The sequence below is a fragment of the Opisthocomus hoazin genome, chromosome 5 (genome assembly GCF_030867145.1).
Source record: "Opisthocomus hoazin isolate bOpiHoa1 chromosome 5, bOpiHoa1.hap1, whole genome shotgun sequence".
Taxonomy (NCBI): domain Eukaryota; kingdom Metazoa; phylum Chordata; class Aves; order Opisthocomiformes; family Opisthocomidae; genus Opisthocomus; species Opisthocomus hoazin.
The window spans coordinates 87,841,462-87,864,217 of NC_134418.1; the positions used below are offsets into that span (position 1 = coordinate 87,841,462).

The 22,756-nt window shown below is 46.4% G+C and overlaps 1 protein-coding gene across 1 annotated transcript in view; it reads right to left on the reverse strand.

Annotated features, from left to right (window-relative positions):
- Window positions 1-474: 474 nt before the first annotated feature.
- ANTXR2 (ANTXR cell adhesion molecule 2) overlaps window positions 475-22,756 on the reverse strand; it is a 117,884-nt gene continuing 95,602 nt past the window's right edge. Inside the window, exon 17 of the mRNA XM_075422075.1 lies at window positions 475-2,352. Coding sequence (XP_075278190.1) covers window positions 2,314-2,352 — 39 coding nt within the window. The 3' untranslated portion in view covers window positions 475-2,313. The remainder of the gene's footprint in view (window positions 2,353-22,756) is intronic.

A 22,756-nucleotide genomic window follows, 5' to 3' on the forward strand; every position in this document is an offset into this window, starting at 1 on the left:
AAACCTACCTAGTTTTGGTTCTTCGTCTGCAGTGAAGTTGGAGAGTACAGAGAGGTTTAATCAGTGGCTTGAAATCAGGCAAAAGCCTGCTGATGGTTGGGCTTCGTGGACAAAATCAGCCTTTGTATGGAACCGGGCTACAACATCCCCAACCAACGGCCAGTGGTCTCGCAGCTGCGACTTCACGAGGCGCGGGAGCAACAGGCGGCCTCTGCGGGCACGTTACTGCTCTGTCTGCGCGACGGATGCGGCGTGCTGCACGAGGTGTCGGACAGGTTCGCAGTAGCTGTGGAGCCCTCAGGAGCCCCTGACGGAGGCTGTGGCAGGCGTTCTCGGCACGCCGAGCGGGGCCGCGGCAAGGTGGGCCGTCTTTTGAAGCCGGTATCGAGGGTGACTGTAGCTGGCAAAATGAAGGTGTAAGTTGTGAAGAGGGTGGGAGGCTAAGGGCGAGGAAAAGAAGAAGGAAATTATCACTGAAACTTAGATAATAATTTTATTTATAGTGTAATGTGCACACATGGCTGTTGATGATGAGGCTACCAGTGGCAGAAATAAACTCAAGCAAAAGATGTAAGCGAGTGGATATATGTAAAGGCTTCTTTGGGCAGTGCCACGAATTTGGACATCGACCAAGAGAATTATTTATGTCCCTTGCAATTTCAATGAAGAGCACAAAGGAGATAATTAGACCAGGATGCTTCACATTGCTCTTTCCATCTTGCGCACATTCGTGCCCACCAAATGTGAAATGTTCGCCTTTTCCCCTCCAATGTGATGGTTGCTGAACTTATTTTTAGTGTCATTTGATAAGCCTCCCTGCTCGCAGAGAGACATCCCACTGACCCAGCCACTGGTCATTGTCTATACCAGTTCCCATCAAAGCGGGCGCGCTTTGTCAGGTTTCGACTCGAATATCCATTTTGCATCTGAAGTACAGTATCGAAAGTGACTGGATCATTTGAGCCTTTTTCTTCAGCTGCTCCCTCCTTCCTCCCCCACAGTGTTTCCGCTCACGCTAACATAATTTGGCATCGTCGACGTGACACGACACTGGTTTTTCTAAAAAATTATAATACATACATTGTCAATGTTTTGTGATGGCCGGCGCTCCCGTAAATTTAATTTCTAATTTGATGGAAGGAGATCTTTTTCCACTGCTGAATCTTAACCAATGCTCTGTGCCCCCTCGAAAACCGAGTAATGCACATACAGTAATAGGTCATTCAATGTCAAAAGGCATAAAAAAGATGAGCAAAATCTTCACAGGCTGCTGCTTGCTGTTGCCTTTAATTATATTAATTAAACTTTGAAATTCTCATGCAAAGAGAGTTGCTGGCTTGTGACGCTGAAGAGCCCTTGGAGATTTGGGGGGGAAGAAAAACCCTGAGATACCAGCTTAGTGGCTACTGCTTTTTTTAAATCTAAAAAAAATAAAAAAATACATAAGCCTACGACTGCTAGGTATGTTTATAGATGATGATGTTTTATGCGCTACTGAACTCTGAATGCAGGAAAGGGGAAAAAACCACCAGCCACAGTGTCAAGGTCCTGAAGCATCAGTCCCTCAAACTCTGCTCAAGATCTCTGGTTACAGGCTGTCTTCCCGTGGAATAACGCTCTATTAATTTTCTTCCTGTCCCGGGTGCCTAATGAAAGAAAGGTGTCTTCAAAAACTAAAGGGCAAAGTCTTGCTTGCTACCAATACCTTGAGGCATCCTGTCTACATTTTGTCATGCGTGTGCACTTTTCAGTGTTAGAGTGACAAGATTTCCAGTCAGAAGGTTCCCGTAAGGCACGATGCGATGGGAGGCTCGCGAGGGGTTTGTGATCTGACGTGGCTGTAAGGCACTCGGCGCTTGCTTAGCCCGGTGGGAGTTTCTACCCTCCGCCTGTGGCCAGAAGTCCCTGTTTAAGTAACACGTGCCTTCTCTGCGTCTGAGGAACTCTGCTGCTCCGCGAAAAGCACATTGCATCCTGAGAATCTGTAGTCCTTAGAAAAATGTAAAATAACAAAAATAGAAAAACATTATCATCGTTGGTGTCTGTGTGCTCCCTTTTGGGTTCTATAAAAGCACAGGCGTGCGAGTCAATGCCTCTCTTCTCGTCACTGCTGCAAATCACGGAGTATCGATGCACTGGGGTGAAACGCAGGAGCTCGGCACAGCAATGCTGGCTCCCGGCAGTGGGGAATGCAGAAACCTTCGGAGTTCGGGCTCGAGGATGATCCACGAAATGTGAGGAAGTGCTCGGTTCTCTCTGCTTGGTTGGAAAGTGGCAATGTGGCTGTCTTTCCTCCTGGTATCCTCTTCTCCTCTACTGCGACTGAACTCGGGTGAAGTTGATACATCGGCCCTGAGGGGGGGAAGAGAGAGAAGCTCTTATTGGTGGAGTAATAAATGCAACCAAGACTTTTGAATGCTGAATGTTAGATGCTAGAAAGCGGCTGTAATTTAAATTCAGATGTTTGTGAAAATAACATACCCATGAAAAACCTTTTAAGAATTAATGGAGATTACCCAGAGTGAGGCACTACATTTGACTTACAAATTTATGATGTTAGGAAAGCAGCGATGACACAGAAGACACATTCTGAACACTCTCAGAGGATAATTTACAAATTCTCAGTAACTGCAGCGAGCAAACTCAAACCTCGCTGAACGTGGTAAAGGAAGATCACAGCGAAGACAGACACTCCCCACGGATCTCCCCCAGCCAAACCCTCGTGCAGTGCAGCACAGATAAATGTGACCGTTAGTCAGCAGAGCTGCTGCTGATTTGAGACTGTATTGTATTAGCAATAACCCGAGCTCTGCATCTGTAAACTCTGTTCTTATGTGCTTTAAAATTGCTGCGCACCAAAAGAAAAAGCGGCTGCTCTTGGTGTCATACCCATGTAAATACCATTCTCCCATAAATGGGACCAGATTAATCTTGACAGCTTTTGGTGTCGCTGAATGAAAAAAATCCACGAGCAAAAATCATCACCCCTTTTTATTCATTTGGGATAAGCACTAAAAATTGCCAGTCACTTCTCGGAGCTTCCTTAAACGCCCAAACTCCAAACTGATGATCAGGTTTTGAAGCAGGGTGTGCTGTGGACAGACAGGTCCTCTCTTCAGACAGCTCTTGTGCCTGTCTGCGACGGACTCCGCGGCAGGGCGTGGAAGCACTGCGTGCTGGCGTGGCAGCGCGCGTGGTGCGAGGGCCAGCCCGTTGGCACGTGTTGGCGCGAGGCTCTCCGCTCGAGCGGGCCCTGTAACACGGGATCCAGCGCCGAGCGGTCCCTAAGGAGCGCGTGAGGGGCCTCCCTCAGCCGGGACCGCGTCTGGCCTGCGGGACCCTGTCTGCAGAGCTGCGCGGGGTGCAGCTTTCACAGAGTTTAGAGGGACTTTACCTCAAAGTCTCCTCAAAAGGAAAAAAGCCGAGCGCGTTTTCTTTTCTCTGTCCCCTTTAGTTCCTATTTGCGGACTTCAAAATTGCCGTGTCTATGAAGCAATTTATAAGAGCACTGTAAAAGACAACGCCAAGTAAACGGTGCTAGTTTTGGAACAGGCAGCTGTGCTTACGCTTTGAATCCTTATTTCTTTTTAAAGATGCGTGGTCGGGGCAAAATTACTGCTTTCTTCTTAAACCTAGGAGATTGTGGAATTATCAGATGAAGTCAGGGCTGAATTTCACGTTCCTTTCATTTACTTATTTTGATCTAAATGTTTTAGCAGTTACAGGGCGGGTGTTTGCACACGGTGTTATCTGGCATTGCTCGAGCACATCTCAGCTGGCACCTGCCCTTGACTGGCATGACAGCGGCAGTGTTCTGATCAAGGGATTTTTTTTTCCTAATGCTCTTCTAATGATTCTACTTCTGTCAACTGTACAATAAATATAAAACTGGTCAATAGATGGGTACAGTAATTGTAACTTGTAGCTGCTACCATCTGTGTTATAAATGCAGAAGAGACGCAGAGAGATCAACCGGGAGTGCAAAGAGATTCCTTTAAAGGCAAAGTGTAACAGGCCTGGACATCCTTACGTGCCTTTCCGTTTGCTTGTTTCCGTGGTGGTGGTTGTTTCTTTAATTAAGCATATCAAAAAGAATTCTGTAGTAGAAGCAAAGTATTTCTGGAGCATAAAATCCAGAAATGCTGTGCAACTCCAGCACTTCTGAGACAGAGCCAATGTTAAATAAGCACTGACAGCAAGGATGTTTTCATCCAAGTTAATGCCACAATGGAAAAACAAGACTGCAAAACATTAGCAGAAAACAGGTAATGGGGGAACTGCAGTAGTTCCTAGCTCGTGTAAATAATATTACAGTTTACCCATCGGTACAAAATTTCTGCTTTTGGCTGTAGCTTTCTCACTGTTCCTTAAAGATAGTTAGCAGTGGTATGAATTTTGGGCAAATGATTGGACTATTACTCATTTTGGTGTTTGCATTCAGTTTGCATTTAGAAGGTGTTTCAGTGGTTCAGTGCTTTACTGGGGGTCTGAAATAATCCCTGGAACCAAAAACAAGTTCTTCGAGCTCTGACGGCATGAAGTCAGTAAGCGCAGCACGTTGAGAGGGGCCAAGAGTGGTTGTAGCTCTTGAGAATGGCATTAGGGAACTAGATGTCGTTCAAGGGGAAACGAGCCCGGTAGTTCTAGGGAAGATGGCGTTCTGTGGCCCTTCTGTTTTGCCTTTCAGCCCCAGGTAGTCACTTCCACTCTGAGCCTGCCCACAGGCATTCAGTTAGTGAGCATATCTGATGTATGATCAGGTAGTGCTGTAACTTCTGTGAATTTCTGGACTGGCAACTTTGACTACCTTTTCTCATTTAAGAAAACTGGAGCATGAGAGATTTCAAATTAAAACAAAGCCTTCCACATAAGAAACCATTTTTTGTGTACAATACTATGCTCGCAGAGGACAGCTGAAATCAGATGTTGGAAAATACACTGGAAGTGCTAATTAATGAGAAGGTCAGGAAGACTGTAGTGTCATTAACAGAACAGCAAATGCTGCACGCTGGCATAGTAGAGAACAGCTTTTACGTTTAGGTAATGGTATGTGACAAGGTGCCTGGTTTCACAATACCTACACATGAAATGCATTAAGAAGTAGCTTTCAAGCCAATGTAAAGGGCTTTGAGCTCTCACTATGCTTGCAATTTAAGTCTAACTTGCACAATTACCATATATACCTTTCATATTACTATTTCTTAGCCAAAATAGTACACGGATATCAGCAAGCCTCTCTCTCGGTCTGCTTGCCACAGTTTGTTTCATGTACATCACTCTTTCCCCTAAATGCTGGCTTAGAGGGCTTTTCCTTCCAGGACGACTGGTTCCATACATAGCAGAGACAGTGGAGATCCTTAAATGAGCAATTACCATTATGGCTCCCCGCTCATCTGCCGTGATCTCTGCCCCCAACCTCCTTACTTCAGGACTCATGAGGGAGGAAGGAGAAAAAGAAGAAATTGCTTGGTGAGGCAGACCTCTGATCATGTACCCATGCAAGAGGCAGACAAAACACCGTTAAATGGAGAATCTCAAAGCCAGCCAGCCAGTAAGAAATACCAGCTATCAAAACACTGTCAGTATCAGTCAGTCACAGATAATAACATACACACTATAAGTAGTCTAAGTGAGACTTTAAACCATTCACATTCTAGATGAGCAACCTGAAGTAGGCAGAAGACTAATTTTCAATTGCTAATGATTTATCACTCCAGATCAAACCAATATGAGCGGTAGGTTTTCATCAACTAGAAATCCGGGTTGTATGTGACGTAAGTTTGTTTACAGAAAAAAGATGCACAGTTGTGTAAGTCATTCTTCTAAATGAATTCAAAACTTCTCATGTAGTGATATCTACCAGCAAGACCAGCTTTTGGAAACAGAATATTAAATTTTTCTTCTAGTTAATCTGAACTTTACGAAAAGGACTATTTAAGTAAATAGAAGCACTACTTGCTAAACAGTAGACTCATCAGTTTATTTTTGGCCTACAATTAAAACATGCTTGTTCTATGTAACTGATTACACCAGTGAATTACCATCCTACCAGCATTGCCATGACCCACCAGTTTGGTGAGCTGGTGTTACATTCATGTCCCTGTACTAAATTAAACAATCAACACAACCAATTTGAAATCAGATGTATCGTGCCTTGTAAATCACTGGATCATAAACCTTAACAGTACCAACATGTAGTCAGTATAAAATTGAACTAAATTAGCGGTTTAGCACCAGAGTAATTAAAAAATAAGTAAGTTATGCAAGCATTCGTGTGGAATGCTCATGTCATGCAAGCATTCCTTGTCTCCATGCACCAGATTCAACAGAAAAAACCCCACCCTTCACCTCTCAAAGATGCACCACAGGTACTGCAGGAGAATAATACGGCAGGTATTCAACAAGAAAAAGGAAAAGAAAGAAAAAGGAAAGCGATACATGGCAAAGTTTTCTTCTAAGAAGGAATACTTTCATATTACATCAAAGCTATTTCTTAAATTGTTGAATATCCTACTGAACTCAATCTACGGGGCCACCAAGATAACGTCCTTGCAGAGCACACAGATCTCACGGGAAGTGGCAGAACTACAGATCAGAGCCTCACGCGGCAATGCCCAAAAAACAAAAGACCCCAGCCAAGAGGAGCCTGCAGAAACAGACGTGTCCTCCTCCAGTGTGACCTCTGCTAGCCGGTACAGCTCTGCCGGGCACGTGGAGGAGGATGCTGTGGGCCTGTTCTCCGACAGAAGCCTGGAACTCAGCTGCTGGTGCTGGCTGGACAGGTGTGAGAAGCACGCTAATTTGTACGTGTGCATGTTGAGCAAACCTGCGCCGCCGTCCAGCCATCCGTAGCGTCCCACCGGGCTCGGCGATGGAGGCAGCGAGGGGAGCCTGCGCCCGCTTCCCGCACGGCCAGAGCCGGCCTCCCCTGCTCCGAGCGCTGCGCAGACATTCACCTTGTACCTCCCGTGTGATCTGGAGAGTAGAACAGGCTTTGCTTCTCTGCCACGTCTTTGTCCAAAGTGAGCTGCAGACTTTCTGCTCTTTTGGTTACAAGCTGCAAACGTGTATGGCCATGAAACTTTATGTTCTGGTCAGCCGTTTAAAACTGTCTGTTGAGCTGGGGTTTGTCCTCCCCTCGAGTAACACAGCCAGAAGACACACTGCTCAGCAAAAAGAGTTTCAAAACGTGCAGGGCTGAGAATGAGAGGCAGCGCTTTCCTGGAGATGACTAATAAATTTTGCTAGGCCTTTCCAAACTGAAATAGATGAAAGGCAACAGAGGTCTAACAGCAGATTTAAAATGAGCAGCAGATTGATAGGTGGCCATCACAGGAGCTGTATGCACTGTGTTTGCTGAGATGAATGCAGAAGTTCTTTACTGAGGCTGTGGGCTGGGAAAGCTCCCCACCGCCCCTTGCCCCCACATCACAGTGCTGGGTGGGATGGCACCGCAGGGTGGGCATGGGCTGGGCGGAGCTGGGTGCCAAGGCCATAGCTGTCTGCTTGGCTGGGGAGTTCTGTTGCCTCGAGTCACGTCAGAGTATGACTTTTTCTATTATTAAGTACCATCTGGAGTGCCTAAAGCTTTTTGAGAAGCATCTTTTTTAGTAGATGACATATATGCAAAGGAGACAGGCACACAGATACGGATATATGGGCTCTGCTCCTGGTATCTCAAATGTGGACTGGGCTTGCCCAAACAGCGGCAGCAGTCCTCGCAGTACTACCTCCAAAGCTGAAATCTGGCCACCGAACTCTCTCATCTTTTCCTGCGTGATAGGTTTTTTGTACTCACATGTGAAACACTGTACTGATCAACACCTTCTGAACCTAAGGGCCTTGCTGCATGGAAAGGCCTTTTCCAAAATGAGTATTTAATCATGGGTTGTGTAACAAATGCTGTAAGTTTTCTGGATTGCTCTCCTTTATGGTGTTGTGTAATGAGCGCAATTAAAGGAAATCAGGTTCTCTGTATAAAACCTTCAACCCAGCATCAACTTCTGGATGCTGTCACAAGGGTCCCAGTGAGATGTGATCTCCTTTGAGGCTGTGGATCCTTCATCACAGCCTTCCTCCATACGCTCCTGAGTTGACAGGCTCAGGCTACCTATGGCTGGTAACCAGTATGACATGGGAAGCTGAAGGGACAGAACATCCTCAACTCGGAACAGGACTTCAAATCACTCGCTTAGCATTGAAGTAGCTGGCTGCTGCTGGGTAGTCATTGCCCGTACGAGCTAGCTTTTAGCGTACGACCTTCAACCCAGTCTCTGGCTGCTGCTTCCCCTGGTATGTTTGGCCTCACTTGCAATATTCTTCAGTAATTCATAAAGGGCAGGTGAAGCAGTCTGTAATCAAGGAGGGTGGAGATGGGGTCTAGATGATATCCAGCCACCCAGCCTATGCTGCACCATCTGTTCTCAAGTACTTTTCGCTGAACCATACCTTGTCCTTGCATATGACTTTATTCCTGTAAGAGTAGCTTTAGATACAGGAAAAGGTTCCCTGCACACTCCTGAATTGTTCAGCATCCATCTCGGCACTGATAAGAACAACTGCATTTTCCAGAGGAGCACTTACAGCTCTCTCTTATCCAGAACAGTTGTACTACACCCTATAATATACAATGTTATAAAAGATTGGCTCATTTTGGCCTTGGAGGATCAAGATCCTCCACTGTCTGTCTCTGACACACCAGCAGAAGCTGCGAATCGTGTGCATCTGCCCCCAGCTGCGGTGTCCCCATAAAGAGAACATCGCCTTTTGGGATTTGTCATTTATATGGCACACGTGAGCTCTGTGCCCTCCAGCCCAATTGATCAGTGCCCGCATGGCCATGAGGAATGAGGGGCTTTTAGAATAATGTCGCTCCAGAGACACATATTTAGCGATGTCATTTATGTTGGCCCTGTCTTCACAGCATTATCAGGGCATCTTTCATGGCTGTGGTCAGTGCATCCCTGTCAGCCCAGCTTTGTCGTTCCCCAGGAAGCTGTCTTCTCGTGACAGCTCTCCACGACAGTCTGCTGAGATTGCTGGTGCAGTTTGGATCAGCAGACAACAATCTGGTTTACCTGATTCTGTTTCTTCTTACTTATTTTCCCTGTGGTCCAGTCTGCAGTTTGCCCCTCTATAAGGAATCAAAATTGAGAGTATCGGGTTCTTCCCTGTAGCCCTTTCAGTATAGGAAAGGACTGTGTAAACCTTTTCTTCTTTGCTAACGCAAAGGAACAGGCAATTTCCTGCTTTCCCAAGCTCTTTAGAAGTGTTAACTCCCAGTACAGAGACTACTGAGGATAATGAACTCCTACACGTGCTGCTGACCTGCACGCTCGTGTGCAGCTGTGACAATAAAAGAGCCTTTTAAAGGAGTAAAACCGGCAGGGATTCAAACCGGGCGCTGAGATGCCAGCACGGGCAGCACCCTCCTCCAGGGCCTGCCACAAGAGCTGAACAGCGATGGCTGTTTCCTTACTGGAAGAATCCCACTGCGTCCCCTCGGCAGAGCCTGGTACCGCAGAGTGGAACGAGACAGCAGCTTGTGCCCACAGGCCTGGGCTGGGCTCGGGAGCCGAACCCCGCTGCCTCACAGCCTCCACAAAGGGCTGTCAGCGATCGTCCCTCGCTGGAGCCGGCAAAAGCCACATTAACTAGAGCTAGTGTCACCTTGCCCCCATCTCCTGGGCATTAAAATTCCACCGGCATTAACAACCGTGCGCTTCTTTACTAGCTCCCCCGCTCGGGATGTATTTCACTGCTATAACCGTTATAATATTACGCTCACCTCATAAATATCCATTGACAAGCTGGAGCATACAGCTGAAGTTCAGTTTATATATATATATATTTTTTAAAGATAGCTGATTTATATGTTTATTTTGGAGAGGGGTTGCTAACCCACCCATGTCCTGTGCAGCTTTAACTAGCGTTCAGAGATTTAAGCCGACACCTCTGTCACACTTGCTCTTTGTCCCTGACGATCACATAATCCCTCATCTGGGAGACCCAAGCAGCTCAGAACGTTGGCTTTGCACTTCTGCTAACAGAAACCTGTGTGCTCCCTTGCCAAGCTCTGAGTACTCAAACCTCACCTCTGCAGATGTGCGTTGCTACCAGCAAGTTTGTTTTACATAAAGCAAAACCATTTTAAGTTGTCAGTTTCCTGTCCTTGCGTATGTGGCGTTATTGCCCACAGAAGGCCACTCACAGCAGGCTTCAGTGGCTGCGTGCTCACCAGCTGCCATCCTAACGCAGTGCTGCTAGGCAGCTGCGCAAGTTGCAAGTGAAGAAGTCCCAATCGGCATCCCTATGGTGGTAGATAGTTAGCACCTGGGAAAAGATCACTTGCAGTGCTGTACACTGCTGAAAGTATCATTTTTCACAGAATAAATCAGCAATGAATCTCTTAGAGGTACGATCTTGAACTGGTGTTAGTGCTAAACAAACCCATCACTACGGATGCAGACATCGGGATCATTTCTAGGGCTGCCCAAGGAGGCTTCCTCCCCAAAATCACTTAATTGATGGCTGAAACGCCACTGACAGAGATGGAGTGAGCTCTGAACCCCAAGGGCAACACTGGATGGGCTCAAAATCCTCCTAAAGTAACAACAACATAATCAAAAGAAACAAAACTACAGATGAACAGTGCTATATATTTTTACCTTAAGAAGGATGTTTGTTTTCACTCTAACAATTTTTGCCAGTAACTTGAGATAAGTGGAAAAGCATGTAACTTGTTTATTATCCTCGTATTTATGTAATGTAGCCTCCTTAGCATGTGTGCGTGAACCTCATGGTCTTTCCAAGCAATGTAGTCGTCCTGTAGGTCAAGTTTCAAAAGTCACATAGTCTGAATTTCAAGAACAGTAGTTTCACAATGAAAACTGGTATCAGCTGCTTCAAAAAAAAGACTGCTTTGAGGAGAATGTGCCAGCACAATTACAGGTACCTCAGTAGCTGAGTCTGACTTCACAGCAGCCTTTCATCCCTTGGTCCTGCTTTAGTTGTAGGACATGGAGTAAAGTGCAGAAAAGGAGGGCAGGGCTATTAAAAGATAGTTCCTGTCTTTCTGCACCAAATAAATACCGTATTTTAGAGTAGTTTAGAGGCCAACAAAACAGAACTGCCAGTAATAGGTTCAAAATAGGTATTTTAAAGATGCTGTCTAAATATATAAAATATGTAATGGATGGCCAAGAGGCTGTTGCTGCTGTGTCAGACGAGTATTTCTTGCAGGTAAATATGCAGCTCAGTTGTAGCCATCTGCATCAAACTTTTACCTTAATATAAATATTATGCAGTAAGTATTAATGTAAGTATTAATTTGTGAAGAGAAACCCTGCAGATCTTAAACCCATTTATGTAACCCAACTGAACAAAGTTGCGAAGTTTTGGGTTGCTGGTTTTTTCCAAGTGCCTGTGATTTAGGCGTGTGTTTTGGTAGATCTCGTGTTGACATGGTTTGCTAAGCATTTGGAGCATACATTCACTGATGCAGAGCAAGCATGCATGTATAAAATGCTGCTGTTGTCATCTGGCAGGACTTGGTATCTGCTTTGTACACGCTTTGCCTAGATGCAAATGAAAATATCTGGTGCACTGCAGTGAGGAGCTGAGGGGTATTATCTGTAGTATTTTTAGTACACTGGCGGCTTTGAGAAAATGCTATTAAGAACAGCTTTTCACCCCACTAATAATGCTTATTTTGTAACTGGACATATGGACATTTCGGCACAATTGCTAGAGTGAACAAAACCTTCGACATACGTGTTTACCAGTGGTGTAACCTTGTGAAACCCAGGACTGAAGGGATTTTGTAGCTCAATATGCTGTGTGGCACTGAAAGGAGTGCTTCTGCCAAGACTCCCGGTACTTGAGAGCACAGATGCAGGGCTAGACCTTCAGCACTGTTTTCCCACCTTTCAAATTGCACGTAACTCGCGCAGAGTAATCTGAAACGCTGCGTCCCCACTGGACTCCTGCTAATGGAGGCAAACACAAACAGCACGGGCGCCGTACATCTCCTCGCCTGCAGCTGCACGGACCGGTGGTCCGTGGGGCTGCTTGGGAGTGGGGTGGCCATCGAGTACGGTTACTGTCACCATCCTGAGTGCCAGTCCCTCTGTCATTTATATATAGCAGGGAGGCAGCTCCAGCCCGGACCAGTTTTCAGAGAAGGACGAGGTGAGTGGATTGCAGAGGTACGCAGGCAGCCAGGGAAGGCAAAGGACACAAGTGCTCAAGTAGCGTAAGCATTTGCCATCCTGCCTAGACAGGCTTTGGTAATGAAGAAGGGAGGGATTTATCTTTCTTCGCCAAGTTTTCTGTGACTGCTTTATTCAGCAGTTCTCCAAATAAACTACTGCCTTGAAAAAGAGTGGTTGTGACAAGCTGCCTCTCCTGCGAGTTGGCCTTCCAGGTCTGGGAGAAGAGAGCGCGACAAGCTGCCGAGCCGGTTGTGTGGGCCTTAGGGGAGAATAAAACTGTATGCATTTGTAGCATCTGCTTCAAAAGGAGGTTGTGGCAAATATTTTATTCAGCAGAGCTGGAGGTCTCCTGTCTCTAGAGGGCAGGAGTTTGTTGTTTTCCTCATACAAGGCAAGCGTTGCTTATGCAAAAGGAAAGGATGTGGAAATGGCCTGGAGAGCCCCTATTTTTCTACCACGGATTCTTTGGAGCGAGGGCCCCAGCGCGCTCTCCATCTGACCCCTTGGCAGTAAGCCTCCCTCACTTGCAGCGCTTCTGCCTCCATGGAAATACACCATGGCCTGGCAAGGTTTGACCCTTCTTTCCTGAAGGACACATCCTTGTTTTCCCATTGCGAGCGCCTGCCAATGGAGGGCTCTTCTCCTTCGGATCTAATTAAGCCTTGGAAGGCAGATCAGGCTTGTTCCTACTGCCAGAGGGAAAGTGATCTCTGTCCTGGCCGCCATCCCAGCACACACCTAGCCCGGTGCTGACACTCGCTCGCGTGGGCGCAGTAACCAGGACACTTACTCTCCCGTCACCCCCAAGTGATATGCTGAGCTGTGACGGGGAGAGCTCCCTCTCCTCGAGTGAGAAACCGGACGGGTGGGATTGTAACGCTCATTTCCAGGTCACGCTTCGAGAGCGCTTCCGTCATTTCTGCAGTCTACCTGCATCGCTGCTGTGGGGCAGGGGTGCTGAGGAACAGGAGAGAGATCTTCCCTGAGAAGTGTGTTGGCTCTCTGAACTCTTCTAACACTTTCTGGGATGAATCCTTGTCAGGAGTAAGCGTTCCTGGGATCCCATTCTTGTTATGGGAGGACTCCAGCCAAACTGACAGCAGGCCTGATCTTTAGTGCCAAATGGTTTCCTCGTGTTAGCATCCTAAATGACTCCTCAAGTCCTCTACATCTTTTTTAGGAAGAAAAGAAAGAGAACATGCTACTGGGTGCATCACATTTCAAGGCTTACAATACCAGAAACAGAGCCAAATTTTAAGCCCAGTAAAACCAACAAATGTCAAAACCTGGCACTTTGGGGCCTTTCTCATCTAAAAATGCAAAGAATATCAGAAATTTACAGTTCCTGGAGATGGCATCTCTAAAGAAAAAGTCAAACATCTCCATTATTCTTCCTTGCTTCACTCTGTGCAGCTGTTCAAAGTTAGAAGAATGAAATTTATCTTTCTGTGAAATCAGAGGTAACAACAGATAAACCGTTAACTGTCAAGAAGAACCATTCTCTTCAAACTCCTTTCTCCTCCATCATGGCCAACTCAGGAAAGTCCCCTTCAAGCCTCTCCTAAAGTCTCCTTCCTTTAGGAATACTGCCCAGTCTCCTTTTCTGGATTGGCTTCTCTAACCTGGGCTTTTCTGAAGAGATGTTGTCCTCCTCGAATGGCTCCTATATTTAAGAAGCAGATGCTCCACAGCTGTAAAGTCTGTAAGTCATCCAGGGGTCATGTTCTCAGCCCATAACAGAGCAGTAACATGGTGTTCATACCCCAGCCAAAAACCTGGCCCGTTTGCTTTTACAGTATCTGACCGGCGTATGATAATTACTTGTAAAGAGAGAAGTCACCCCAATTATATAGTGTTTAGGATGATATATAAATTATTTTAAAATAACTATCATACGATTATTATAAGGAAAAAATTCCACTTGAGAAGTTCTGGGGCAAAATGTGAATCTATTTGAAGATGTAGATAAGATTCAAGTGGATGCTCCTAGGGGTAAGACCAGAAAGGCCTGGCACGGTGGGAGGGTGCAGCTCTACCACAGTGGTGATGGCCTGGATGGAGGTGGCTCTGTAGACGGCAAGACAGGGCCCCGCAGGGACCTCGCTCTGCCGTGCGAATGCCTGCGCACATGGCGTCTGGCAGCACTCTGGTTGCCACGTCACCGGCCAAAGCCATTGCAGTGGTATCTGATAGCTGGATCCTTCACAGCCGTAATGAATTCAGCACTAATGACACTGACCACGGGGCCCACTAAAGAATGCGGATGCCAAGCTGTTTCCCCACCCCTCACTCCATGTCGGCTTCCCCAGTACAATGCGTACACGCCAACGAGGCAACTCTCCTTCTGCAGACAAAACCCTGCAGCACATCACTGGGCTTTTGTTTTAATTCAGATGGATCAGTAATCATAAACTTCACAGATACTTGGACACCCCTCCTCACCCCTAACCCCCCTTCTCCGTTCAGAGCAGTGTTAGAAGTGGCAGCTCCAGAATCCTACACCTTGGACTGAGGCCTAAGTCCTTCCTGAAAGCCAAGCCCTCATGCGACACCGTAATTAAAATGACCACAGAATATATTTTCTCCTGTGGCCTGCTCCGCATCTGATTTAGACCTGGATTATGAGAGAGGAGAATCTGTGCAGCTGTCTGAGTTACGTTCATACGCATCTCTGCCAGTCTGCCCTGCTCTCAGTTTGCAAAGATGCCTATTAATCCTATGTCAGGCATATTTCAAATGGTGCTAATTTATTGCTATTGTTGCTAGCATTACTGCTAGTTGAAGCCCTAGCCATTGACCCACGATCCACTGTGCTCAGAGAACACAGAAAAAGAGACTGCTGTAACTCGTCCGTTATGATAACAAGTGCGGATTTCTGATGTTAATAAATGGGGACAAAGATGAAATGCCAATATGCATTTCCACATGTGTCTAGCATTTGAATTAGGAGTTGGTGCCTCTGTCCAGGAACACAAACTGTTACGAGGGCTGCATGTCTGACCCCCTTGCATACGAAAGTAAAGCTTAACCTCTCATTTGGACATTACAGACCACACAAGAGAGGCACAGGGCTCTGGTGAACTATAGCTACTCGTAGCAGGCACAGGTCAGAGCAGCCTCTGAATAACAGAGCTCTCGCGTGGTGGAAGATGAGGATCAGTCAGCAGCCAGCAGAGGAAGAGAGGAATATGAGAGTTCTCTTCACAGAAGAAGTTATTGCCGCAGGCAAGACAGGGTGGAGAGCACACATGCAGCAGGCTTCTGCAGCAGTACTTTGCCAAGAGGTCTGTAATTTAGGAATACTTTTGTCCTGGATTATCTTGGTGGCTAGCAGTACTCTCCTTACTTCCTACTAGCAAGGCATTTGCTAACAATCCCCTTGGATGTACCAGTGCCAGTTACCAGCTTCTGTTAATTTTTAGGCACTGCTTCTGATCTCATGTGTCTTGCTGAAAATCAGGAATAGTTCCTTTAAAGTCAGCGGCATAAAGCTCATGGAAATAAGATCAGAAGCTGGTCCTCAGATTGTATTATGACAGTGTGGTGTCTATCACAGGCTCCCTTTCAGGCCTACCAAGCAGTTGGCCCATCACAAGTGGTGCTGGCAGCCTCCAGGATGTGTGCACTGCAAAGAGATACTGCTCGAGTCCTGCAGCAGTTGCGCTCCTTTCGTTCCTTGTGGACTGGGGTATGTGGGGTGAAGTCTGTATTCTCTGAAATATTGTTTCCTCGGTGGAAATCACTGCTACAGATGTGCTTAGTGGAGATGCTAAGGTTCTCCAGAAGCTAGGAGAAGTGTCCTGTGGGGACACAGTCAAACTGCATTTGTTCTCTTCCCTGTACATTATCCTAAGTGTACATTAACAGCTACTACTGGAAGAAGGATTTGGTTTGAGTCTTTCCATGCTCTGAGTCCTGAGGAAGGATAGGGTGTTTACAGTCTGCAGAGCTGCCCACGTGGGACGTGCTTCTGTCGCTGCCCAGACGCTCTCTAGATCCCTTGACTTAGAAGCACCTCTGCGCTGCCCATCTTTCCTCTTAGGAGCTCTCCTGAGAAACATGAGGGAATGGGTACGCGGTGCTGGATTTTGTTCTGTTCTTCAGTTTCCACCTTTCCCTTTCTCCCTTCTTTTACTTTAATCAGCATAATTTGTATAATGAGTTTGGTTTTTGGTGAGGCTTATTATGCACCTGCCCAGAGATCTTGGTATTAAGTGCATTTTATAAATTAATAAATAAATATGCTCATTTGTTGTAGAATTTCTATTGTTGACTTGGGAACAGTAAGCTCTTGCAAATCTCAGCTTTCACCTTGCCAATCACTGTATTCCTGTAAGTGCACTGCAGTTACTTGGAACCTTTTCTGGGTTGGTGTTGGCATCCTTTTGCTAGATTACATTTATGCATTAGTACCATCTGTGCCTGCTGTACCTTCTGTGCGTTAGCCCTGGCCAAATGACTGGCATTTATCTGGAAGTGCACTAAAAAAAAAAAAGGAAGGAGAAAGAAAAAGAAAGGGGGGGAAGGGGGAAGAGAGAGAGACTGGAAGGATGGTACCTAGAGCTTTATGCTTGCTGCTGACACTAAATGGATCTCAGGGAGGAAGACACGCTGGTGAGCACAAACACCTGCACTGATGTCCCTCATTTCAGCTGCTGATGAAACCTGCCGTGTCCTTTCTGAGTCTCGCTCTGTAAATAGGAGCTGCTTCATCCTGCCGTGGTAGTCAAATAAATTCTCCCTACCCTTGTGTTCTAAAGAAAAGACAAACTGGCGACTTAAGAGAAAAAAGAGACTCCCTTAAGAGTCTGAGGGACGGTTTTGGATTGGTGATGGTCTTCTTCCATTGCATCTTGTTTCAGTTTTGTCAGAGAATATGGACTGAGTGATGCCTTTAATCTGTCACCTAGTATTGAAGGTTATTTACGATATTGATTGCATATAGGATGCAGATGTCATCATGCTGGGTTTATCATTTTGCTTTCTATTCAGTCATCTGCTGGTCAAAAACACTTAGGTGTGAAATGGCCTCTAATGGTTTCTTTCCTATAAAGAAAGGGAGGGGTGAGCGTTTTCTTCTGTTGCTGGTTTTTAAATGACTGTCGTCTTGTTCGTCAAATAAACAAAAAGCGCTCCGCGTTGGAAGTCAGACAGTACTGGTAAACAGCAGCGTAGTGACCTTCTTTGAGCTTCCTGAGAAACCGGAGCATTCTGCACAGGCTGAAGCTTTACTGCTACCCATCTCACAGCAGCAGGCAGTACGCTGCTGCCGTGCTTTCAGGGCCAGCCAAGGCCCAGGGCCAGTCTCCACCGCCTCACCCCGCCTTGCCTGCCTTCTCCCCGCTGCCTGTCCAGGCCGAGGGAGCGTGAGAGAAGGGCCTCTGATCCACACATCTCTGCTCCTGCGAGACAGGCAAAGTCTTAACGCTGATACAGGGAAGGGGATTCCTGGCAAAGCCGAGGGAAGCGTTGTGGTCCAGCCCTGTCCACGCCAGTTTCTGGCCACGGACTGGCGGGCAGCATCCAGAGCACCCCTCTGACGTTGAGAGGCTCTTTGTTCCCCAGTACAGCTACATCTGCGTCACCAGGTGACTTGCTCCTAGCTCTGCAGCCCCCTCCTCCAGGTGAACAGAGTGGTCATTTAAGAGATCATGAACTAAAAGCAAAGATTTCCTCATTCTGCTGTATTTTTGGTTTAAGACCAGTTTCACTGAACCCAAGAAAAAGAACTTTTGTGCGTACTCTTAGTTGTCAGCAGTTTGGATCAATTTGTCCTACGTTGGACGGTACAAAATACGAAGAGCAGATACAAATGCAAATGAAAGAGTTCTTAAACTGAACATAACTGTCTGCTAAGAATTATCTGGCTTAAAAATTACTTTAATTGAATCAGTACAATGTCAGTCTGTTAAGAAAAATAATGTGCCTTACCCAGCCTAGCCTACGTTACAGAAAGAGCGCACAAGCTTCTGGCAGGGGGACCAAGAAGCCACCTCTGAGCTGAACACAGTTCCTACACCTAGGCCGATGAATCGAATGTTCTGCTCCAAAGAAGGACTCATCTTTGTGTTTGCGTGCCAAAACGGACGGAACTCTCTCTTACTTGCAGTGTAAGCATTCCCTGAAATTAGGACGACCTCACAGCAGACCCCTCAGCAAGAACTGCTGGAGCGTCGGCAGTTTTGCTTGCACGCTGTTTGATGCACAGTCCGTTCATGGTGTATTTTTACTGAGATCTGATATTGTAGAGTGGAGCTGGTGACTTACACGTGTGCAGCACGCCTCCTTCAGCGGCTTACCTCCAGTGCCAGCTTCGCTGCTTCGGTGCTTTGGGTGCTCGGGGCAGATGTCCTAGTGTGCACCTTTCACCAAAGACGCGCTGGTAAAGGCAATTTATAGCTAAACTAACGGCACAATCCCAATTTGCGCACGCTGCCCCGTGCTGTGGTAGCACCAGGACCCTTGGTCTGCCGTAGCAGGCTCTTCCCAGCAGCTCCACTGAGGCCGGCCAAGCCGTGGGCGCAGCAGTGCTGGTGGTGGGTGGTGGTGCATGAGGGGGCTCACGGCTGCGTGCCCACCCTGCCCACACCGGACCCGTCCCTGGAGCGAGCTGCTTGCCGGCTCAGCCCGCAGACCACGCAGGGGGTGTAGCGGCTCTGCAGCCGCTGCAGGAAGGTCGGCTTCTCAGACACGCTCCTGCAGGCGCACGGAACCCATCTGCTCCCCAAAAACACTTGCTGGCATTCTCTTCTGTACGCTTCGTGCTGTCTTGAACGCTCTGACTTCAAATTTACAGCAGGATACGTAAGAGAAGAACTAGTTTTATAAATATTTATATATAATAAGTACTTTTTTTTTTTTTTTTTTTTTGTTCTGAATGACCACTTTCACACTGTGGAATCTTTTCTACTAAGAATATGATATTTGGAATTCAAGATTTGCTTTTTCTTTCTTTCCATATGTTCTGTGTTAAACGTATGCTATACTTTATATTTAAAAACTAGCAGCAGACTGAAAAAAAATAGCCCACACCACAAAAATATGTTTGCTTCATTATCAAAAGCTTCTGGTTTTTTGTATTTTGTTTTTAACACATAGGGGGAAATACCATTAAGGACAATTCCAGAATGTGAAACTAACTTTTAAGAGCCACGGAGAGAGCGCACATCTGGTTCTTCATTTGCAGCGTATATAAGGCTCGTCAGGGCTCAGAGCTGTACATGGCCATGTAGGGGTGCTGACTGAGTTATCAGCTTTGTAATTAAGGAAGGAAGCCCCTCCACTTAATTTAGGAATTGGCCTTTGAATAGTTGGATAACACTTAAACTGGCCTCTACTGAAAAACTGCACTGATATAAATGAAAAATGACCAGCATCTGACACCCATGTAGGTTCCAACCTTCTGACCCAAAAGACCTTCTCTTTTACTTCCCTGTCTGGGATTACGTGGGATTTTCCTATGGATCTTGTGCTTCTGTATGTAGAATTACATGTTGCTCACTGAGCATGGGCAGTGAAGGAAGTGCAGCACAGAGCTGGGCACAGCTGAATGCTAGGTCTGTACCTGGCACAGCCAGATCACAGCCGTAGCGAGATGGGGGAAGCAACATGCTACCAATTATTTTGTACATGCTGCCGTTATTTTATTGTAAGCTCAGCCGGTGGTTTTGGGTTGGGGGGCAGACAACAACTTCACCGTGAGCCAGCCCAGCATCTGTATCCAGCTGTGTCCGTGCTCTGAGCCCCCGGCCTCTGTCCCCGTGGCCGTGCAGCTTCGATGGCATGGGAGGAGGAGAAGGTTCACCCGTGGCTGGCTCCTCTCAGTGCGGGGACAGCCATGCTCCAGGGATGGACAGGGCGCGGGGGCAGAGCCAGGGAGCTTCTGGCTGGGACAGGCACCGCGCCGCTGACTGCGCCGCGCCACGCCACGCCACGCCACGCCACGCAGCAGTGCGGTGCCAAACCCTCTCCCTCCCGCAGACGAGCTGTGTGTCGCTGCGCTTCGCAGCGTCCCTCGGCTCACGCGTGCTGGGGGCGTGCGGGCAAGGGGCTCTGCGTGCTGCTGCAGCCGCCCGCTAACGCGCCGCAAGGCCCCGCGCCGCTCCCGGCCCCCTCCCTGCGCCCCGCACCAAGAGACACGGGGAGCGTCGGCACGGGCGCTGAGAAGTTTTAAGAGATTTGAAAGAAACTGTAATCATCTTCCTAGTCTGTTTCAAGATTGCTGCCTAAGGTATTGAATTTTGCAATTGGTAAAAAGAAAATCAACGATCGCCACAAAAAGATGCTTGTTCAAGAGTAGGGAAATGATACAGTGTGTTTAAATTGAGGAAAGATTTAAAAATCCTGTGGTAAATGTAACTGGTGAATTTAGGAAAGGAAATGGGGTTTGTCATTTGTTATATAAAAATGAAGTGATGAGGCTGTTGCTATGGTGACACCTTGTTTATTATACAGCAGAGTAAACTGTGAAAATTTGCTGCCTGAGAGCGCTTCAAAGTACGTACTTTTTTCCCCAATTGTTTTAGGTCTTTTTCATGAATGTTTAATTTGCTGTTTGGGAAGGGAGGAGGAAATGCACAGTCATCCTCTGGCTAGGTATGAATATTTTAAACTTTATGAAATCGCTGATAATTTAGAACTTGTCTCTGAAATTAGCTGGTAAATGACCACAGCAACATTTAGAAGTAAAAAGCAATGAGGTGTGCGCAATTACCTGCCAAAGTTGGAGACACACACACACTTAAGCGTGAATCTAATTATAATACGGGTAGGTCAGTGCCTTTCTTAAATCCCATCACTGAGGAGGATGACAGCTATTTCTAGCTGAAACCATAGTAAAACAAAAGCCTACACTGTTAAATGATAAACTTACAAATAAAAATACTCTTGCAAAAATAAAATGCAGGTTTAATTATTGTACTTAGTTGCGCGTTTCAAATTATATTTTCAAACAAGTGCAGTTAAATTAGTAACGATAGCTTTGTGAACCATTTTTAAATGGCTTACATACATTTAGGTGCAGTTAGTAAAGGGCTGATTTAAGCTAAATGATCTTTAAAATTTTTAAATGACCCAGGCATGTTGATAAGGGATCTTGTACCACCTGTAATAGAATTTGATCAAGCCAGTCCATCATTTGCCTATGTAAAGCCTTATGGAAATAAATAGCCCTATTAAGCCCCACCTCGCTTGTCTAAAAATCCTTGCTTCTAATTATACCTTTGCAAACGAACTGAGGTTTCAGAGCTTGTGAACTACGTGTAGCATAGAAGTACAAAAAATTCAAGACCCGCTACTGTCACTTAAGGCTGGATTAAGACAACACAGTGCTGGCATCACCCCGCACTGGACGGGGGCTCTACAGCTTCGACTGCAGCTGAATGCCAGCGTATAATCTTGCTTGCTGTAACGGACAAATGAACAGCCCAGGTTTTTTGTTCCCATGATTTTTAAAGGTGTTGAAGGTGTAAACTCTGAGAACAGTGTGAACAGAGTACTTCAGCTAAACAGAACAGAAGCTGCCATCAATGAGGTGGGGTTTTTTTTGTGACCAATCTTGTTAAAATCAACGGGGCTACATTAAGATACCATTAACAGAGGAAGGTGTACAAAATATTGTCAGTGTCGTATAACACTTCATTAAAACATGTGAAATGTAAGGATACACAAAAATTTTGATAGGAAATACATCTGTAAAATCTATCCAAACAATAAAAAAACCCAAACACCTCCACAACCCCCTTCCTCACCCCCCCTGCAAACTGACATGAGAAGTTGGAATGTGGTCAACCTCTGTTTTGATTAAAATCTGATTTCAAAGCAAAGTTTTTTTAAAATAGTCTTCCTGCAGTGCTTGCAACCCAACTATCACAGCATTATGAATTAATGCAAAAGATGTCAACATGCCCCTTAAGTAGAAAATGTCAACACACAAAAGATCTACAGAAGAACCTAAAGTCTCCAAGTCCCACTGAAACGCTTCACATCCCATAAACCCCGTTAAAAATCTCAGTCCTGTTGCACAGAAATAGCCAGATTTGCTGCTGAGTCTCCCTCAGACTAGGCTGAACGCGTGGGGATGGCCACTTCTGCTCCACACGTGCCTGTGGGACACTGTGTCCCCTGAGCTTGGTGCACATGCTCAGGTACAAAACCAGGCTGGAGCTGGACCAGAGTCCCTCCCACCGCTCTCACCTCCCTTCCCTTCCATGCGGAGGTACAGCAGAGGTCTCGGATCAGCACGCGATGGTACACACCATATGTGCTGCAACACCTCTGCACAGGAGGATGAGTTAAGGACACAGTGTCAGCCTTAATTGGAGTAAGCTGTCAGAGCAGAGATGGGCTCGCATGTTTGAAAGTCTGCCACTTGGACATTAAAACAATGGCATGCCAGAGCTCCTTCTCTCCCGAAGGACAGCACAGATTAAACTCAAATGATGAGGTTAATGTGGAAAGAAGTGGTTTTAGTTATGACTACAAGAGACAGGCGTTTTTAAAAAAAGCTTCCCAGTAAACAGTTGATTCAAGCAAAAGGAGAGCCT